General features: G+C 35.2%; 1 protein-coding gene across 1 annotated transcript in view; it reads right to left on the reverse strand.

The window, feature by feature from the left end:
* Nucleotides 1-2,224: 2,224 nt before the first annotated feature.
* The window catches only part of Katnbl1 (katanin regulatory subunit B1 like 1), a 32,539-nt gene continuing 17,014 nt past the window's right edge, over nt 2,225-17,749 (reverse strand). Inside the window, exons 2-10 of the mRNA XM_051183783.1 lie at nt 12,182-12,312; nt 11,703-11,743; nt 9,622-9,901; nt 8,386-8,504; nt 7,632-7,682; nt 7,447-7,536; nt 6,830-6,919; nt 5,719-5,812; nt 2,225-4,092 (exon numbers count right to left, since the gene is read on the reverse strand). Of these exons, the coding sequence (XP_051039740.1) occupies nt 4,060-4,092; nt 5,719-5,812; nt 6,830-6,919; nt 7,447-7,536; nt 7,632-7,682; nt 8,386-8,504; nt 9,622-9,901; nt 11,703-11,743; nt 12,182-12,298 (915 nt within the window). The 5' untranslated portion in view covers nt 12,299-12,312 and the 3' untranslated portion in view covers nt 2,225-4,059. The remainder of the gene's footprint in view (nt 4,093-5,718; nt 5,813-6,829; nt 6,920-7,446; nt 7,537-7,631; nt 7,683-8,385; nt 8,505-9,621; nt 9,902-11,702; nt 11,744-12,181; nt 12,313-17,749) is intronic.

Genomic DNA, 17,749 nt, shown 5'->3' on the forward strand with positions numbered 1-17,749 from the left:
GTAGTAGTGTTGCTTTTGCTGGAACTACAGGTAAATAGCATATCATTTTATTTTATGTCTAATTAATGTCTTCAAGAGAGAACATGGTGATTTAATGTTATGTATATAGTTGTACTTACTTTTTATTAAACTTTGGTTTTTAGAAGGTATTATTAGCTTAATGGCTTGACCCAGAGAAAATTGTGAAGATGGTATTTTAATACACGGACTTTTACTATGTCAAATACAGTACTGGAAAATGTACCCAGTATACTATATACACAATGTGCAACATTCATTTCTATTGCTATAGTGTTGTTAGTGATTCAATACATACATATTATAAATTAGAAACGTAATGTTTAGGGATAAGTTTTGTTTGCTTTCTTTTTGAGACAGGGTCTCATTCTGTAGCCCTAGCTGGCCCGAACTTGGTATGTAGAACAGGCTGGCCTCAAATCCACAGAAATCACCTGCCTCTGACTCCCAAGTGATGGGATTATAGGCCTGTGCCACCATGGCAAGCTTAGGAATGAACTTTTTATTGTATATAGTCACAAAATAAAAAGGGGGAAGAGTAGAATATTGTTAAGAATTTTTTAAAACAATTTTATGACTAGAAAAATTAAAGAACACATATATCAGCAAACACTTATCAATACATGACACTATTTCCATCTGAAAGAATCCAGAAGGTAACTGTGCTAAAGTCATGCCAGGTCACTCCAGATGAGTCAGATTTGTGGTTCTTATCTCTTTTCTTCTTTCAATGGACAAAAGCCAACTGATATGATCATTTTATTAAGTAGGAAGGTAACTAGAAGTACCCGTTGAAATATTAGCTTAAATACTGCTTTTTCAAATTCCATCACTTATATAAGTAACCAGACACTTAAATATGATTTCTATTATTAGCATCCAATAGCCTAGAAGCCTTTCAATTAATTATGGCTAATGTTAATCATATCAATTTTAGAGAACTAGAAATATAGCAATGGAGCCAGATAACCATATCAAAGGTTCTGAAATGGCATGTATCAAGAATGTTTAGTCTTAGCATTTAAAATATTCCTTAGTAGACCTTAGAATTTAGTTTTAGTATTATAACTCCTTGGATACTTATATCCAAATTCCCACATTTCAGGATTTATACATAAACTGATGCCAGTTATTTTTTAAATTGCTGCCCAAAATTATTTTAAAAAGCTATCTGCTAATACTTGCTTCCTAATTTTAAGCCTTATTCTGACCATGACCACATACTACAAAAATCCATTTACTTTACCTGTAGTGGGTACAAATTATTTGATAATGATCCTCTATCACTCAATAATCTAGCTGTCCCTAAACCTAAAAAATTGCCAAAGAACAGAAAACTTAAGAAGGTAGAAAAGCTCAAAAGATATAGAGACCTTGGGTAACTTCTGTTGGGTGTTCTATTTGGCAGTACAATAACAAGAAAGCAACTGAATACAATAACTGTCCTACTTGAACTAGGACAACACAGCAAATGGCCTTACTATGTTCTTTGGCTCTTTGGTGGAGATATCCTAGTTAAAATTAATATGAAAGGACATTAGTAGTTATAAAATGTCAAAAAATACTTGTTTCACACACCTGTTGTCCAAGGATCTTAAGGTCACAGCTCTGTAGCTGAGGAGCAAAGGTGAAAGACAGACTGACATGTGTGCTATTTAACATTTGCCAGGTAAGGCTGTTGCTGCTTTTTGCTTTTCCTTTCTTTAAAGATTTATTTATTTATTAATTATGTTTACAGTGTTCTACTAGCATGTATGCTTGCATGCCGGAAGAAGGCATCAGATCCCATTATTGATGGTTATGAACTATGCTGTAGTTGCTAGGAATTGAACTCAGAACCTCTGGAAGAGCAGCCAATGCCCTTAACTGCTGAGACATCTTTCCAGCCTGTAAGGCTGATGCTTATATTGTTTGAACATACAAAACAGAGCATGCTATTTTATACATTCTATTAAAACAATAGCACTGTCTATTACTAAATTTTTATTGATATTTCATTTTCTTGAACTTTGATTATTTTAAAGACACTGTTTAATCAATAATCTGCTCCATATTATTTGATATTGTACAACTAAAAATCATAAGGTATGTTAGATCTTATTTTGAATATGTTCTCCTCAAAACTGGAAATCTATACTATCATGTAAATCAATCATTCTATTTCTCTTTGAGAAGTAAACTATGAAAGTAAACTATGCACACCACATTCTTTGTGATCACACATTGAATTTATTAGATGGATACCAAAGGGAAGGTGCAATCTGAAGCCATGAAATTATTTCGTGCATGTAAAAAAAAATTAATGAACTTAAAAGGATAAGACTCAAATCCCTAGTCTCAGTAGCATCACACTTCAACCATGTTAACCTGTCTAAATGGTTCATTAAGACCATGAAAACTAAAGGACTAAGAAGAAAGGCTGAATTACCTATCTTAAGGTTTTATAGGTGATGCAGGTTTATGAAATTCTCACATCCTGAAAAATGACTTATGTACCTGACCTCTTTCTTAATCACAAATTCGCAGTCATCTGGAATGACTTTAATCTGAGGAAATAATAAACAACTACTACAACCAATGTTCATTCTGGAATGAGAACTAAACAAAAACAGAATTTGGTTAATGGTAACATTTTAAACATTTTCATAGCAAGAAAAGATGCTGGGGATACTTCTTAGTAATCATTGTTGAAGTGTTAAAATGTTAAAGACATACACTGGAATATGGGAGAAAGTTGATTTATCTTTTTTGGAAGTTTGCAAGCCTTACTAAAGAAAGATGATGGATGAATCAGGAGTGGTATTCAATTGTAATGCTAAGACAGGTACAATTCAGAACTGTTAAGACATTCCAGAACTGAGTACACTAATGCTAGAAATGGTTATTAAAAAACCCAAAACGATAACAAAAACAAAAAACAAAAAAAACTGCTGGCATATATTTTGCTGGGATTTCATACTAACCATTAGAGGAGGTAGTGATACAATGTGTTGGAACTTAAAAGTACAATGTTAGCATTAACTGTAAACAATTCTGAAACATGTATGTAACTTTTCAGAACACATGAAGTGAAAAAGAACTAGATTTCATATAAAATTAGATTGAAAAAAAGCAAAAATAGAAATATTTAGTAAATTTACTCAAATGAAGTTTAAATGTTACAGAAATGAAAAATATTAGAAATCCATATACAATAAAAAGTGAATATAAATTAGCCAACTCCAAGAACATTTCCAGTTAAACATTCATACAAATACATATTCACCTTTTCTTTTTACATAAGGATAACACAAACATACAAACATAACATGAAGATTCTGGCAAAAAAAAAAAATCAGAGATGCTAAAAATTTCTCAAGTTTAAAAAATGGTATAGAATATATTTCAACAACATTCTACATGAATGTAAACCCCTGATTTAATTCCATGATTTTATCATGCCAGAAGCATGGTTGCATTTAATTTTTAAAAAAAGAGATATTGGTGTTATAACACATTGGCTTATCAATAATTAAGGCATTTGTACATGGTATCAGTATGGACAAAAAAATTTAATATTACTTACTATGATGTTTTAAACTTTCAAAGTCTTTTCAACAGAAGAAAATAGCTGCACACATTTAAGTGTTTCTTCATAAAACACAATAAAAATTAATGATTGGTCTTTATAGTTCCTGGGAATAAGTCCTGTCTTGTTTTGCATACTATAAGTGATATTCTTATGCAGGATTGCGTTAAGACCCAGCAGTTCTTAAACAATGCTACCAACGGCCATAAAGATTCTGCATGCAGCAAAGGCGAACAGTCTTCATAGTGCACTTTCACCTCATTGAAGCTGAAGCTGCTGCTTCTGGATATTTCCACTTCAATGTGAAGTAGATTGTTAGGATTTCATTAGTGGTTTTATTATGTGGCTTTTTAAAAGAAAACATTGGTTTTATTTCTTCCACAGTTCACAGTTCTCAGGAGAGATCTAGTTCTGGAAATCATATAATCCAGCGCTGTTTGAATAGCCAAATACTCTTTAGAAGATGATATCTCTCAATGCAACTGTAATAAATAAGCATCTACATCCTTAAAGGAAAAAAAATGAAAATACTCCATTAGTTAATAAAGCAAATAAAAATATACACAACCTTCTTTCTTTCCTGCTTTTGTTTCTTAATTTGCCCTAATTACCTCTGTGACCTTTAAAAAGGAAGACATCTTATTAAAAAATTATATTGGCATTTGTTTATTGCAGGGTGTGGCACATAGTACATGTTGTTTTGATTCCTGTGCTCACTGTGCTTTGTAGTTAACATTTGCAGAAATTCTGTAAGTGCTGTATAATCAAAGCCTGAGGCATAGTTTATTTTTATTTATGTATATAAGTGTTTGCATGCTTGTATGTATGTGCACCACATGTACACATAGTGCCCAAAGAACCCAGAAGAGGACATTGAATCCCTTGGAACTGAAGTTACAGAAAGCTTTGAGCTACAATGTGTGTACCAGAAAGAGAACCCATGTCCTCCGTAAAGACAACATGTGCTCTTAACCACCAAGCCAGCTAGCTACCCCTCCAGATCCACTCCCCACCCTACAATCATGTGCTTGGGTTTTAACCTGGGGAGGGGAGGGGTTAAACAGAGTTAAGCAGTCAAGGACTGTTGTGGGAGAAGCCATTGTCTTCAGAGCCCCTTACTCATGCCCCAGTGGATAGCTCATAAAACAAAAACAAAACAAAGGCAAAAAGATATAAAAGTAGAATGGGAACTTAGGAGAGGTAGGGTGAGTGGAGATGGTAGCAGGACATGATTAGTACCAGAATGTACTACATATATTTATAAAATTGGGGGCTGATATCGTAATGAGGACTTAATTATAGACCTTACATTGAAATTAATTACTTGACAATTTTCAGTATTATCATAGTATCTTAAGGCCATGTTTATAAGAAAGCTTTTCTTTTTTCAATACAGAGAGAATGTAAGATAGCCAGGCTTGGTAGCATATTCCTTTGATCCCAGCACTTACAGGGCTGCAGCAAGAAGATGGTAATTTCAGCACTAGTGTAGGCTTCATCGTGAGCCCTAGTTACACAGACCTTGTTTCAAAAACCATAACATAAAAAAAGCAAAATTCTAAGGAAACAAGGTCTTCACAATAATGTGTTACATATACTTTAAAAACATGAAACAACATCGAGGTGGTGGTGGCACACGCCATTATTACCAGCATTTGGGAGGCAGAGGCAGGTGGATTTCTGTGAGTCTGAGGCTAGCCTGGTCTATAAGGCAAGTTCTAGGCCAGCCAGGGCTACACAGTGAAAACCTGTCTAAAAGACAACAGAGGTGAGGTCAAAAGGGAGAAAAGGATTAGTGACACATGTAATGCTTGATATCACTTGTTTCTTTTTATACAGGTATCCAAGGAACATTTCATAAACCAATGACAAAGATTTCCTTAATCCTTACAACACTTTTATTTCCTGGTAAATATCTAGCAACTCATGACAGCAAGTGCTCAGCAGTTTAGGTTGAAAATTTTTTTTCTTTTTTTTTTTTTTTTACTAATAATTCTTGCTGCAATTATAACTATCAATATCTTCTAGGAGTTTAAAAACCAATCTAGCAATGTACCTTTTTCCTGTAAGGCAAGTTTATCAATACAGATCAATATTAAACTCATGACTTTCAAATTACAAATATATATTACCTTAGCTATATTACCAGTATATCCTGGAACCAAAGTAAGATGGTTTTCCTGTTCCCATAATCCATTCAACTGTTGCTTTAGAATCTTAATATTTCTAAGAGAGAGAGAAAAAAAAAGAAAAATGAGAAAGCAAATAGTAAGACAGACTTGTTTTTAATTTATATCAGTAAAAAAACAAAAACAAACAAACAAACAAAACCCCAAAATACACTAAAGTCAAGCAATTTCTTAAAGTAGTACATGCCAGGATATTTCGTTATCAAAGTGGATGAGACAATAAGCAGGTATTTGTAGCATGTGAACAACCTTGGGTATGACACAGAAATTTTTGTGAGTCTACAATGATTAGGGAATTTAAAAGGCAGCCAGGGAAGAGAAAGTGTGTGTGTGTTTTCAAGTCTGCCTGGCTTTTTGTTCTTTGTTTCTTCCTTCCCCTCCTCTTTTTTAATTTTAGTTTATTTTTGCTATGTAGCCTAGGCTAGCCTCAAACTTGTGTTCTTCCTGCCTTGGCCTTCCCAGTGTTGAAATTATAGTTGTGTTCCACCATGCCTGCTTTGAGTCCAGCTCATCTGTGTACAATCCTTATATTTTTACACTAAGGAAATACTCAAATCATGATGATTCTAACAGTTTTCAGAGAGAGCAGGCAGGACATTTCCATTTCCTACTGCAGCAAGGGCAACAACTTCCTTCTGCCTTATTGGTACAGTACATGTGAAGGTTAAACCACTGCTGTGTTTTCCTTCTTGAGGGAAGAACTGTGATAGGTATGCTGTCTTACTCTGCACTGAGGAAGTTGGGGCTGAAGACTGCTGAGTTTGACTATAAGCCTTGGCTACAAAATGAGACTGCCACAAAAAACAAAAACAAAACAAAACAAAACAAAAACAAAAACCAAAAACAAAACAAAAAAATAAAATAAAAGGTAGGGTTCTGGCAAAGAGATATAGGGTGTTAAGGGGCTGTATATGATTTTTCATAAATAAAAAGTACCTCAAGTTTAATATTTCTCTGAAAATCTAGATAATAAAATTATAACAATGATAAGATAAACTCACTACTTATTTTTTATAGAAATTTCAGGATGAATTATCTTTAAAGCTATACATACCCATCACTTATAACTTCTGATTTAGACGAGAGTTCTGACCACCACCTTTTTATTACTGCTTGAAGCCAATTTAAGCCAACTATTACATATCTGAAATGAAATATTTTGACAATATTTGTTTTCATAGAACAAGCCTTTAGAAAAGATGATACACCAGCCCATTCGAACTCAGAGATCCACCTGCCTCTGCCTCCTGAGTGCTGGGATTAAATGCGTTTGTCATCCCAGCCCATATTTCATTACTTTTATAATCTTCTTCACAAAACCACTGAACTTACACATCCTTGCAACTATCCTTTATTGTTTATATTTCTTTCCTATAAACTCATTGGAAATAGAAAACACAGAGCTGGAGAGAGGGCTCAGAGGGTGAAGTCACCTGACACCAAACTTGACAGCCCGTTTATCTCAGGAATTCATATGGTAGAAGAGAGAACCAACTCCTACAAATTGTTGTGACCTTCTCTGTCACAATAAATAAAACATAGTTCAGATTTTTTAAATTAAAAAACTAGATATCAAATATATGCCATGGAGATCAGTTTCCTACCATGTACTCACAAAACACAAAATCGAGAACGTTGAAAGAGAAAGGGGAGATTTAGATAAGTACTTACTCTTCAAATTTGCTTTGAAGTAAAGACTTTACTAGAGGCAGTAAGTCTACACAGCAGCCAAGTGAGATATATTGCTTTTCTTCCTGCAAACTAAAAGAAATTCTAAGTTATAAAATATGAACCGATTATAATTTGTTTTTCTTTAAAGCTTACTTTTTTTTTCCTGGAAAAAATACTATTTTTACCTATTGGTTAGAACAGGAAGGCAATCTACCACAACTCCAAGGTCTTCTATCCTGCGAATATAAGACAGACACCATTGCTTAGAGAGCCGAGGTCCTTTCTTACAATTATATTACAATTTCTATCCTCCTTTGGAGGCATTCAATATTTAACAAATAACTTCAGTATTTATCAGGAGTCAAGTACTGAGGATATAAAGGGGAAAACAGACAGGGCTTGTTTTCCAGTGCCTGAATGGTTGGAGGAGGTGGCAGTGTATCAAAGAGAGACAAACAAGTAAAATACATAGAGCAGGATGCTAATGGTAATGGTAAATGCTACAGAGGAGGAGAAAACAGAAAGACAGATGGAAAAGAATGAATTACATCTTTTGAAAGAAAATACTCTATGAGGCATCAATTAGGTATCAGTAAACAAGTATTGGAGACATTTAAATAAAATGAGGAGGTGATGCTTAAAGGTTTTGTTTTTTTTTTTTTTTTTTTTTCAAATGGTAAGTTTCCCACAGTTAGTTTTACAGCTAAGAAAAGAATTGTAATCAGAAAAAGTAACAGCTTTGTTCAATCTGATAAGACAGTTTTCTGTGTCTTCATTACACTTAAACTGGTGATGAATGTAATTTAAGCTGTATTGACTCTCTGAATGCTAAATACAATGGTTTGAATGTTCAACCAATAAAAAGTTTTAATAAGAGTCACTTTTCCTGTCTCATTAAGAATTACCCATGTTAAATAAAGACCAAAAAGTCACACTCACCTCACTAAATAAGCTACAAGTTCACTTATACTTCTCTTTCTCCAGAAAGTCAAAGCTACATTCAATCTCAAATTCCTGCTGAACAGAACTTGGGCCATTGTCTCATGGTCCTGAGAAACCTGAAAGGCAGTCATCTAATGTGTTAAAACCACATTGAAACATGACACAGACTATTTTTTTTAAATGAAAACAGTCTGGTAGACACAGCTTTAAATTATACAAAAGTAACTCCTTACACAGGCCCACAGAAAGGAACATTACAGTTTGCAGTTGAATACATCGAATGAATGACATAAACAAATTTAGGGCCTTTCCTCTCTTCCCCTTGCTACCAATTTTCAAAAATTCCACTAATTTATAAAGTAAGTTATTTCTAGCTAACCCATAAACCCAAGACTTAAGTTTATGCATATGAATACAGGAAAAGGTAAGCATGGAGACTGGTAATTATCAATTGAGCAGCATGAGGAAGGAGCTGTCCTGTTACAAATGTACCATCTAAATTATTTTTTAAACAAGGTAATACATGGTATGAAAACTTAGCTCAAAACTATTAAAGACAAAAAGTGAATTCTCCACTGGTCAAAGTGTCTGACATCATTCTCCAGAAACAATTACAACTACTAAACTGGAATGTGTCTTCCAAAACTGGCTTTAGACAATGGCAAATAGGTTTCTAAAAGTTAAAAATTATATTTTTAAAAACCTATCTTTTGCCTATCCATGAACATGAATATTTTCAATGCTAAAATACATATCACCATATTTAGAATACTTCTGGTTTTTCTACTAAAGCCCTTTTGTACAATGACTTTCCTTAGAGTTAATTTTACAGTTAGAAGAGGTGGTAACAGGTTTGCTGAGTAAGATTCCCATTAGGCAGTTCTAAGAACCTAGCAAAATATAACTGGATGACAGGCTTCAGTGACCTACTTTTTAGGGCAAAATGTCTTTTTTCCCTTTCTTTGAATTTCTCCTTGCCAACTATCATTTTGGGTATTTGTAGCCTGTCAGGCATTTCATTCTGTTTTAGATGTTGTTAATTTAGAGATGGGGGTTAATCTGTACAACAGTCTTAAGGAGTTATCATCATCCAAAAATGTTTCAATGGGTAGCTATCTGCTAAGAGAATACACAAGGGAAAAAACAAAACAAACAAACAAACAAGAAATCAAAACCAAACCAAAGCAACCCAGTTGTACAATCTGAGTAAAGTTAAACTAAAAAATGACTTACCTCAGAAAAGAAACCACTATACTTTGACGATGGACTTTCTGTTTGTGAAGAACCAGAATCACCAGCATTAACTACAAATGTTCGACTATCATGGCGTAAATTTTCCGGCAGATGGCCTGCACAAGCCAGTTCATTTTCTTTATTTGCCATGTCACAGCCCCCTCTTTTAGGGGACTGCTTAGTTCTATAACAAGGATTTGGAAAGGGATGACGAGCTAACTTTCTATGATAGAGCACCTTGCGCAGTTTATCTGGGCTTTTCACAGCTTGTCCAACTGTTCTGTAAAAAGAATGTATTTTCTTAAGTGAAAAAAAGGAAAGGCATGAAGAGAAGATTTTAAATCGAGATTTAATTAGCTATATTTTGTAATTGTAATCCACTAAAATTAGAACATAACAATTTTAAAAGTTAACTCTTATTCTGAAGAGGAAAGTTAAAATTTACAAATTATTTGCAAGGTAATGAAAAGAATGTGGCAAGTTATACAAAACAAAAACAAAAAAGGGTAATAGTGCCATTTTAAAAATGAAATATTAAAGGCCATTATGGGGACAGGAAATTAAGAACTTACTCTCTACTAAGTGAGACATTATTCACAGTTGAGCATTTTAAATTTATCTATTTAAGCTGAAGCATACTTAGTTTTGTGTAGGAAAGAACACAACAGAGAAATCTCAGGGTACAATGGTCTCCAGATCATTTGGGATTATTACTAGTTTTTCTTTTTTACTTCCTTACCACCATAAGAGAAGCAGTTTTCTCTCACCACAATTGGCTGCCTCATCACAGACCCAAAGGCAACAAGTCATAGACTGAGGTTTTGAAACTAGGAGCCAAAAGAAATATTTTTCCTGAAATGGGGTCTCTCACTATGTGGCTCAGGCAAAGTGCATTCATTCACAGATCTGTTGCCTCAGTCTCCCAAGTGCTAGGAATCCAGGCATGCACTACCACAAGGGATCCCAAAATGTTTCTTCCCTATAAAGAGTCACAGTACTGGGACATTAACTAAGAAACAAACTAGTAGAATATTTTACCAAAAGAGTTGGCCTTTAATCCCAGCACTCAAGAGGCAAAGGCAGGCAGATCTCTGTGAGTTCTAGGCCAGCCTGGTCTATAGAGTGAGTGCCAGGACAGGCTCCAAAGCTTACAAAGAAACCCTGCCTTGAAAAATCAATAAAAAACAAACAAACAAACCCTTTTTTTTAACCAAAAAAACAGGTTTTCATAACAAACAGAAAAATCATGAAAATAGTTGTTTTACAATTTTATCAATTTCTGATTATTAGTTGAAGACTGCTTTGTTTTCAATTGCTTCTATTTGGTCTCTTGCTGTTTACTTTTATGCTATCTCTGAACAACTTACACTGTATGTTGGGAACCAGCAGTTTGCAGACCCCGCCCCCGACGATGGGTGGGATGCTCATGGCCATGTCATCACTAAGTCAGGCTTTACCTGGCTGCTCAAGCTTTACCTGGCTGCAGGCAGGGGACTCAGTTACACATTCACAAGTCCCCCTTTTAAAGCAAGTGCTCCACACTCCTTGCCCTCTCTCACTCCCTTGCTTTCAGTTGGCCACCAGCTAACCCCCTTTCTCTCCTCTCTCTCAATAAACTCCACGTGGGCGCTGAGTCTCGTGTTTGTGTTTCATAGGCAATAGTTTCAGCAAAAGAACAACACTGTATACTTGTAAAAGAGTAAAAATGGACAAGGTGAACAAGGTCTTCACTCTCAGTGATTCCCAGATCCTCAGATCACACCTTGGGTACAGTAATTCAGACAGCTACTTTTAGAATTTGGTAACTCTGGGAATGCATGCCATTTTTACTACTTTCTGGCTATATGACCCTGAGCAAATCACTTATTTCCTCTATTAGTATTTTCTTCACAGTATTGGAAAGATGGCATCTATCTATACAAGGGACAGATAAAACTGGTGTATTAGTACAGAGCCTGGCACAGAGGAACTGAGTGACAACAAGTTAACTGCAATTATAATAAAAAGAATACTTAAGTGTTTTATGTCTTTGTCTCTAACCACTTTCAATATTTTCCTACTAAGTTTAAAGGTATTCTTACCTACTTATGTAAGCAGCCAACTGTTTTGGAGATTTCTTAACCTGAAAAAAAAAAAAAAAAATCAAAGCAAATACTGGTATCATGTTCAATTCTTTAATATACTTATGAAAACTTTATGATTGATGTCAGCAATGCAGCTTAAAATTAAATAGTTTTTTTTTTTTTTTTTTTAGGTCAATGTTTTCTCTGTTCTAATACCATGGTTTCAAATGCAAGGTACACTATTGTATTTAAAGGGCGTTTAATAAGTAAGTTTAATGTGGTTTAAAGCAAATTATTTCAGTGCTAATAAACCTTTCAAGAACAAAATGCATCTCTGAGTTCCTTGTCAACTAAAATATTTATATTATAGCTTATAAAAATAGCACACTTGCCAAAACTTTCTTATAACTTTAGGAATATAATAACAGCTATGCTTCATTAATTCTACTTAATCTAAGAGATTAAACTGATCTGGTACTTTAAACTGTCTTACTTACCTCCTTCATGTTCTTACTAGTGAAATTAGAGATCCTCTTTCTAGGAAGATCAATGGGATGATCCTCAACACTGTTAGAGAAGTTCCGTTTTTTAACATGGTGGGTATCAGATGCCATAATCTCTTAAGTGCCTAAGAAAATAAAAAGAATAAATAGAAAATTTAAAAAGCCACAGAACATGATCTTTTATAGCATGTATATACACATACATCAATAGCTCTGTGCTGTGCAAATGAGACTTAACAATAAAAAAAGGAATGAATACTTCGGGTGTGTGTGTGTGTATATAGAGATTACTGTTTTTCTGAGTAGTCCAAGCTAACCTGAGACTCAATGTTCCAACTTTGCCGTTGCCTCCTAATTCTACGAATACAAGTGTGAACCTTGTTTTAAATATGTCTGAAACCCAAAACACAGAAGAAGCACAACATATAGTATCCCAGGAAATTTAAGGTTCTTCTTCATCTTCTTATGGGCTAAAGCTTAGTCTAAAGGCTGTTTTGCTTAGAGTGAGAAACATGGCAAGATAAAACTACAGATGCTAGACTATAAGATGGTCTCTACAATGTAAGCCTCATTTTTTAAAATAACAAAACAAAAACAAAGAATGCCTTCAGTTAAAGATAATGAACTAAATATTTCCAATTACTTCTGTCCTTCTGAAACTTCATTAAAATGAGGAGTTTTTAAAGGCATAGTATTACCATTATGGAGGAAAAGAAGAGATAAGAGCAACAATTTAGAAACTGCAAAGCCGGAGTCATAGCAGACTTGGAAGACCTTTTCAATATAACACATGCACACACACACATGCACACACACACACACACACACACACACACACACACACACACACACACACACCCTTATTTCAATAAAACACAATGAAATTCTAAATCAGGAAAGAAATGTGGAAAGCAGAGTTCCCACAAAGTTCAGAAACTGGCTCTATCAAAGACAGCAATAAGTCAGGAAAAAGGAAATCCAGAAAACAAGTACACTGACCGAATATCCAATCAAGGCAGTTAGATCAATAGAGCCCCTTCCCCAGCCCAGTTAAAGACCAAAGTGGTTTTTACTGTTTGCTTCCTTTTGAGAAAAGGCCTTGATTTATAGTCCAGATGGCTTCATATTCCAGAGCCTCCCACCTGGGCATCCTGACTACTGGGTTAGTCTGTGCCAGGACTACAACTTTATTCTATGAAAAATGTAAACCCAGTTCTTAGAATAATATCAGGTACAAATGCAATTGAAAGAACTAAAAATCAAGAGTCAAATAAGAGTTTACATGCTAAATTTCAAATCCTTTTACCTTCTTTCTTCCACTTGGCTTATGAAGGCTTGAAATCAAGCTCATATACTCCAAGAAGGATACAAAGGACGGTTTTTTGGAACACTGACCAGTCCCACAGAATATTATATATACACATAAACGTTTAGGTACATATATACCTTAAAAACACGGATATAATGGTAGTAAAGTTGCCAAAGAAGTTTCTGTATCTAGTTTATAGTGATGCTTATCTGAACTGTCAAAGCTAACAAGACCACCCCCATCTCCCCCCACACATACACATCTTAATCTAAGAGTGGTGCTTATGCCTGGGATCACACACTTGGGAACAGAGAAAGAAGGCTCTCCATGTGTTTAACACAGTCAGGGTATAAAGTGAGCCAAGTCTCAAAAAAACAAATTAGTGAAAATAGAAATTTAACCATAGGATATACTAAGACTGAAACAAACATGCAAAAACAAACAAACAAACAAAAAACAAAATAACCTCAAATAGATGGGGATGTAGAGAATGCTCAGAAGTTAACAGCACTACTTGCTCTTCCAGATGATCTGGATTCAATTTCCAGCATAGACATGGCAGCTCACATAGTCTGTAATTCCAGTTACAGGGGAGCTGACATTCTCTTCTGGCCTCAGTGGACACTGAATGCATGTGGTGCACAGACATACAGGCAGGCAAAATACCCATTTACATTAAAAAATTAAACAAAACTACACAAAACCTCAACAGAAGCAAAAGAGAAATTATTTGAGGAAATCTTCCAAAACACATAGCAAATGATAAAAAGAGTCAGAAGATAGGCTTAGAGGGACCAAAAGCTAAACAAAATAAGTACAAGGAAGAATAGAAACCTATTAGAAACCAATGAGGAAATTAAAAAACTATACAAAATTGAAGGTCACAAATTCTAGATGAAAGTGGCTCCACCTGAGTTACCATAATGAATGAAAAATGACCTAGAAGGTAAATCCTCAAATTTCAGAAAAAAAAGAAAGAAAAGAAAAAGAAACAACTAGAAAAGATAGCATGACTCAGTAATTTAAGAAGATGGATTAAGAAAAAGTGGCCAGATGTAGAGGCATACACTTTTAATTCCAGTACTTGGAAAGCAGAAGCAGAAGATCTCTGTGAATTAAGAGACCAGATTCATCTACACAGTGAGCTCCTGGCCAGCCAGCACTATAGAAAGATTCTAAAACAAAACAAAACAAAACAAAACAAAAGCCCTAAATTCAGGCAACTTAAAACTTCATATTTAGTCAAATGTGGGGGTATCAATCACTCAAAATTCAAAACAAATTGCTTCCCAAAAGCAAGGATGACAAGATAAATGGATTCTACAATGGAGCCTAACATTCTAACAGTATAGATTTTCCAATCTACACTGGAATAAATTAGAAAGCTTAGAAAAAAAAAGTATCCACAGAAATAAAATGGGTTTAAAATAAAAACAGACCAAGTACGGTGGCACATGCCTTTAATTCCAGCACTTGGGAAGCAGAGGCAAGTGGATTTCTGAGTTTCAAGGCCAGCCTGGTCTACAGAGTAAAGTTCAGGACAGCCAGGGCTACTCAGAGAAACCCTGTCTTGAAAAACCACAAATAAACAAATGAATGAAATAAAGCCTAGGATACCCATTAAAGAGGAGGGGATAGAGGGGGAGGAGCAAGAGAAAGAAAACTATTAAAGAGCCAGAGGAAATGGCATATTTTCAAGTACTACAACAAACAATCCTGCCTGCCAACCTAGACTTCTACAAGTAGAAACAATATTCACCTGGACTGAAGTGGGGGAGGCAATAATATTCTCATGTGAAAGAAAATTAAGATAATTCATTACCAGCATATAAAAATGGCATAGGGGCTGGAGAGATGGCTTCAGTGGTTAAGAGCACACACTGCTCTTGCAGAGGACCTGAGTTTGGTTCACAGCATCCATGTCAGGTGCCTCATAGCTACCTGTAATTCTGGTTTCACAGGACAAAGCACAAAAGCAAAGAGTAAGAACAAAAGAACAAAAGCAAAGAGTAAACGACTGAGAAGGGAACAATATTCTAATATTACTTACAACTAACTTCTAAACATCAGATGTAGCGTACATTTTCTTACAATAACACAATGCTTACAATCAGTACCTTGTTTGAGGAAAAACAACAGCATAATAATGGAGCTCAAGGGATGATTTCTCTTTACATAGTAGCTATCTCCTACCAGAAAGACAAAAAGGGATCTATTTATATATCTACTACAATGTCTGCCAAATCAAATGATTAAACAGCTCAAAGTGTTCAGATACTCTCTGTTCCCTCACAACAAGGAAAACTCATTACACAGGAATGAAACATGTCTGGACAGTTCAAAACCAAGGTAGCTTTCTTTTTATATTAATATACTACACTATATTGACTATCCACATGGTATTTAATTTTGTAATTCCACTAAGCAATTTTTCTGCAAGAACAAAACACGGCTATTGAGAAAGACATTCTTCTTACTACAAGAATCCCTCCTATATGTGGTTATCTTCTAAGTCATGAGGATGAAAAGTTTTTAGCTACCATCTTGTTCCTTCTACCTTCCTTCCTCTTCTCTCCCTCCAGGATGAATTTTAGTTGGAGCATTAAAAAAATAATCACCACCTTATAATAATAAAATACATAAATAAGAAATTCAGCAGTGCAATGCCTTAACCATTTGGTCACTTTGTCATATAATCCTCTCTCTCAAAAAAAAAAAAAAAAAAAAAAAAAGACAAAACCAAATTACTTCCAAAGAATGACCTGAAAAGTAGAAATTTTAAAAACTGGTATTTTAAAGCATAAGGTGTTGGAGGGTATACGTCAATGATAGTGTGCTCGACAAGTATGCACAGGACCCTGGGTTTGACTCTTTATACACCCACATATAGTGGGATATTCACTTTGTCTCCTTCTGTGGCACTGGCCACGCCCATTGGGGGTGGAGCCAGGGGCGGAAGTGACCTGTGGAAGGAGTTCTGAGGAGGAGCTGGGGAATGCTCTCTTGCTGGTGGGACGTGGAGAGGAGAGCATCTGGTGGAACTTGCTGGTGTTCATCTGTCTAGGTTGTAAGTTATTTCTCCCTGAATAAACATCTATTCGGCCTATTTGTTTATCCTGATCTTTATTAAACCACAATATCTGATGTCAGAAGTGGGATTTGGGCAAGATACTGCTCTTGTCTGGACTGTTTGACTTTATGCTGTATAAACTGGACATGCAGGACCCACAGAAAAGTGACTGCTGATTCAAGATGGACATTGCTACAGAGTTCCTGCTTCATGGAAGAGTCTGCCAGACAGTCTGCAGGACACAGAGAAAAGTAACTGACAAACTGCCAATACAAGAAGACAATTTAAGTTTCCTGTTTTGCTGAAGAGTCTGCCAGACACACTATGGCCTATGGGATGAAGATGGAAGATTACAGAAAAACTTCGGGTTAACTCTGGGTGACTGACCAGACAGTGAGTTGTCTCTGTCATTTCTAGGGTTTCTATATTATCCTTCTGTGGTTTTTGATGGAGTTGAAGACAAATAGTTATGAATATAGTTTTCCTTAGTTAGGATTAAAGATAAATTACATATAGGACTTTAGACTCACAAAGATAGGATAGATGATGGAATATTTTCTTCAAATCTTGCTAAATGTTAATGGACTAAATATTGTTAACTGTGATTCTTATTTGATAACTGTTGTGTGATATATTTTGCTATGGGTTAAAATCCTTCTTTCTTTTTATTTAGAGAGAAAAGAGGAGATGATGGGCGATATCATTCTGTAAATATGTTTCTCATACTGGTTAATGAATAAAGCACTGTTGGCCAATAGGAAAGCAAGATAGGCAGGACTAGGAGACAAGGAGGATTCGAGGAAGTAGTAAGGAGGAGTCAACATGGAGAGACTGGGGAGACCAGATGCCGGCCCCACTCCCCGGTAAGATGAGACCACATGGAAATACTTAGATTAATAGAAATGAGTTAATACTTAAGACAGAGCTAGCCAATAAGAAACAAGTACCTGGCCAGCAGCATTATATCAAATACAGAGTCTCGGTGTGATAATTGGGGCTGGCGTGGCGGTGGGATCGGTGGCAGGGGAAAAACTACTCGTAACAATACCCACAACACTTAATTAAAAAAACAAAACAAAAGAACCCTACTAAAATGAGAGAGAAAACAATGTATTACATAATCCTGGTGTGTGGTTAATCTTGGTTGTCAAGTTAACTATATATGAAACCTATTAAAACCCAA

This window comes from Phodopus roborovskii, unplaced genomic scaffold, assembly GCF_943737965.1.
Source record: "Phodopus roborovskii unplaced genomic scaffold, PHOROB, whole genome shotgun sequence".
Classification (NCBI taxonomy): Eukaryota; Metazoa; Chordata; class Mammalia; order Rodentia; family Cricetidae; genus Phodopus; species Phodopus roborovskii.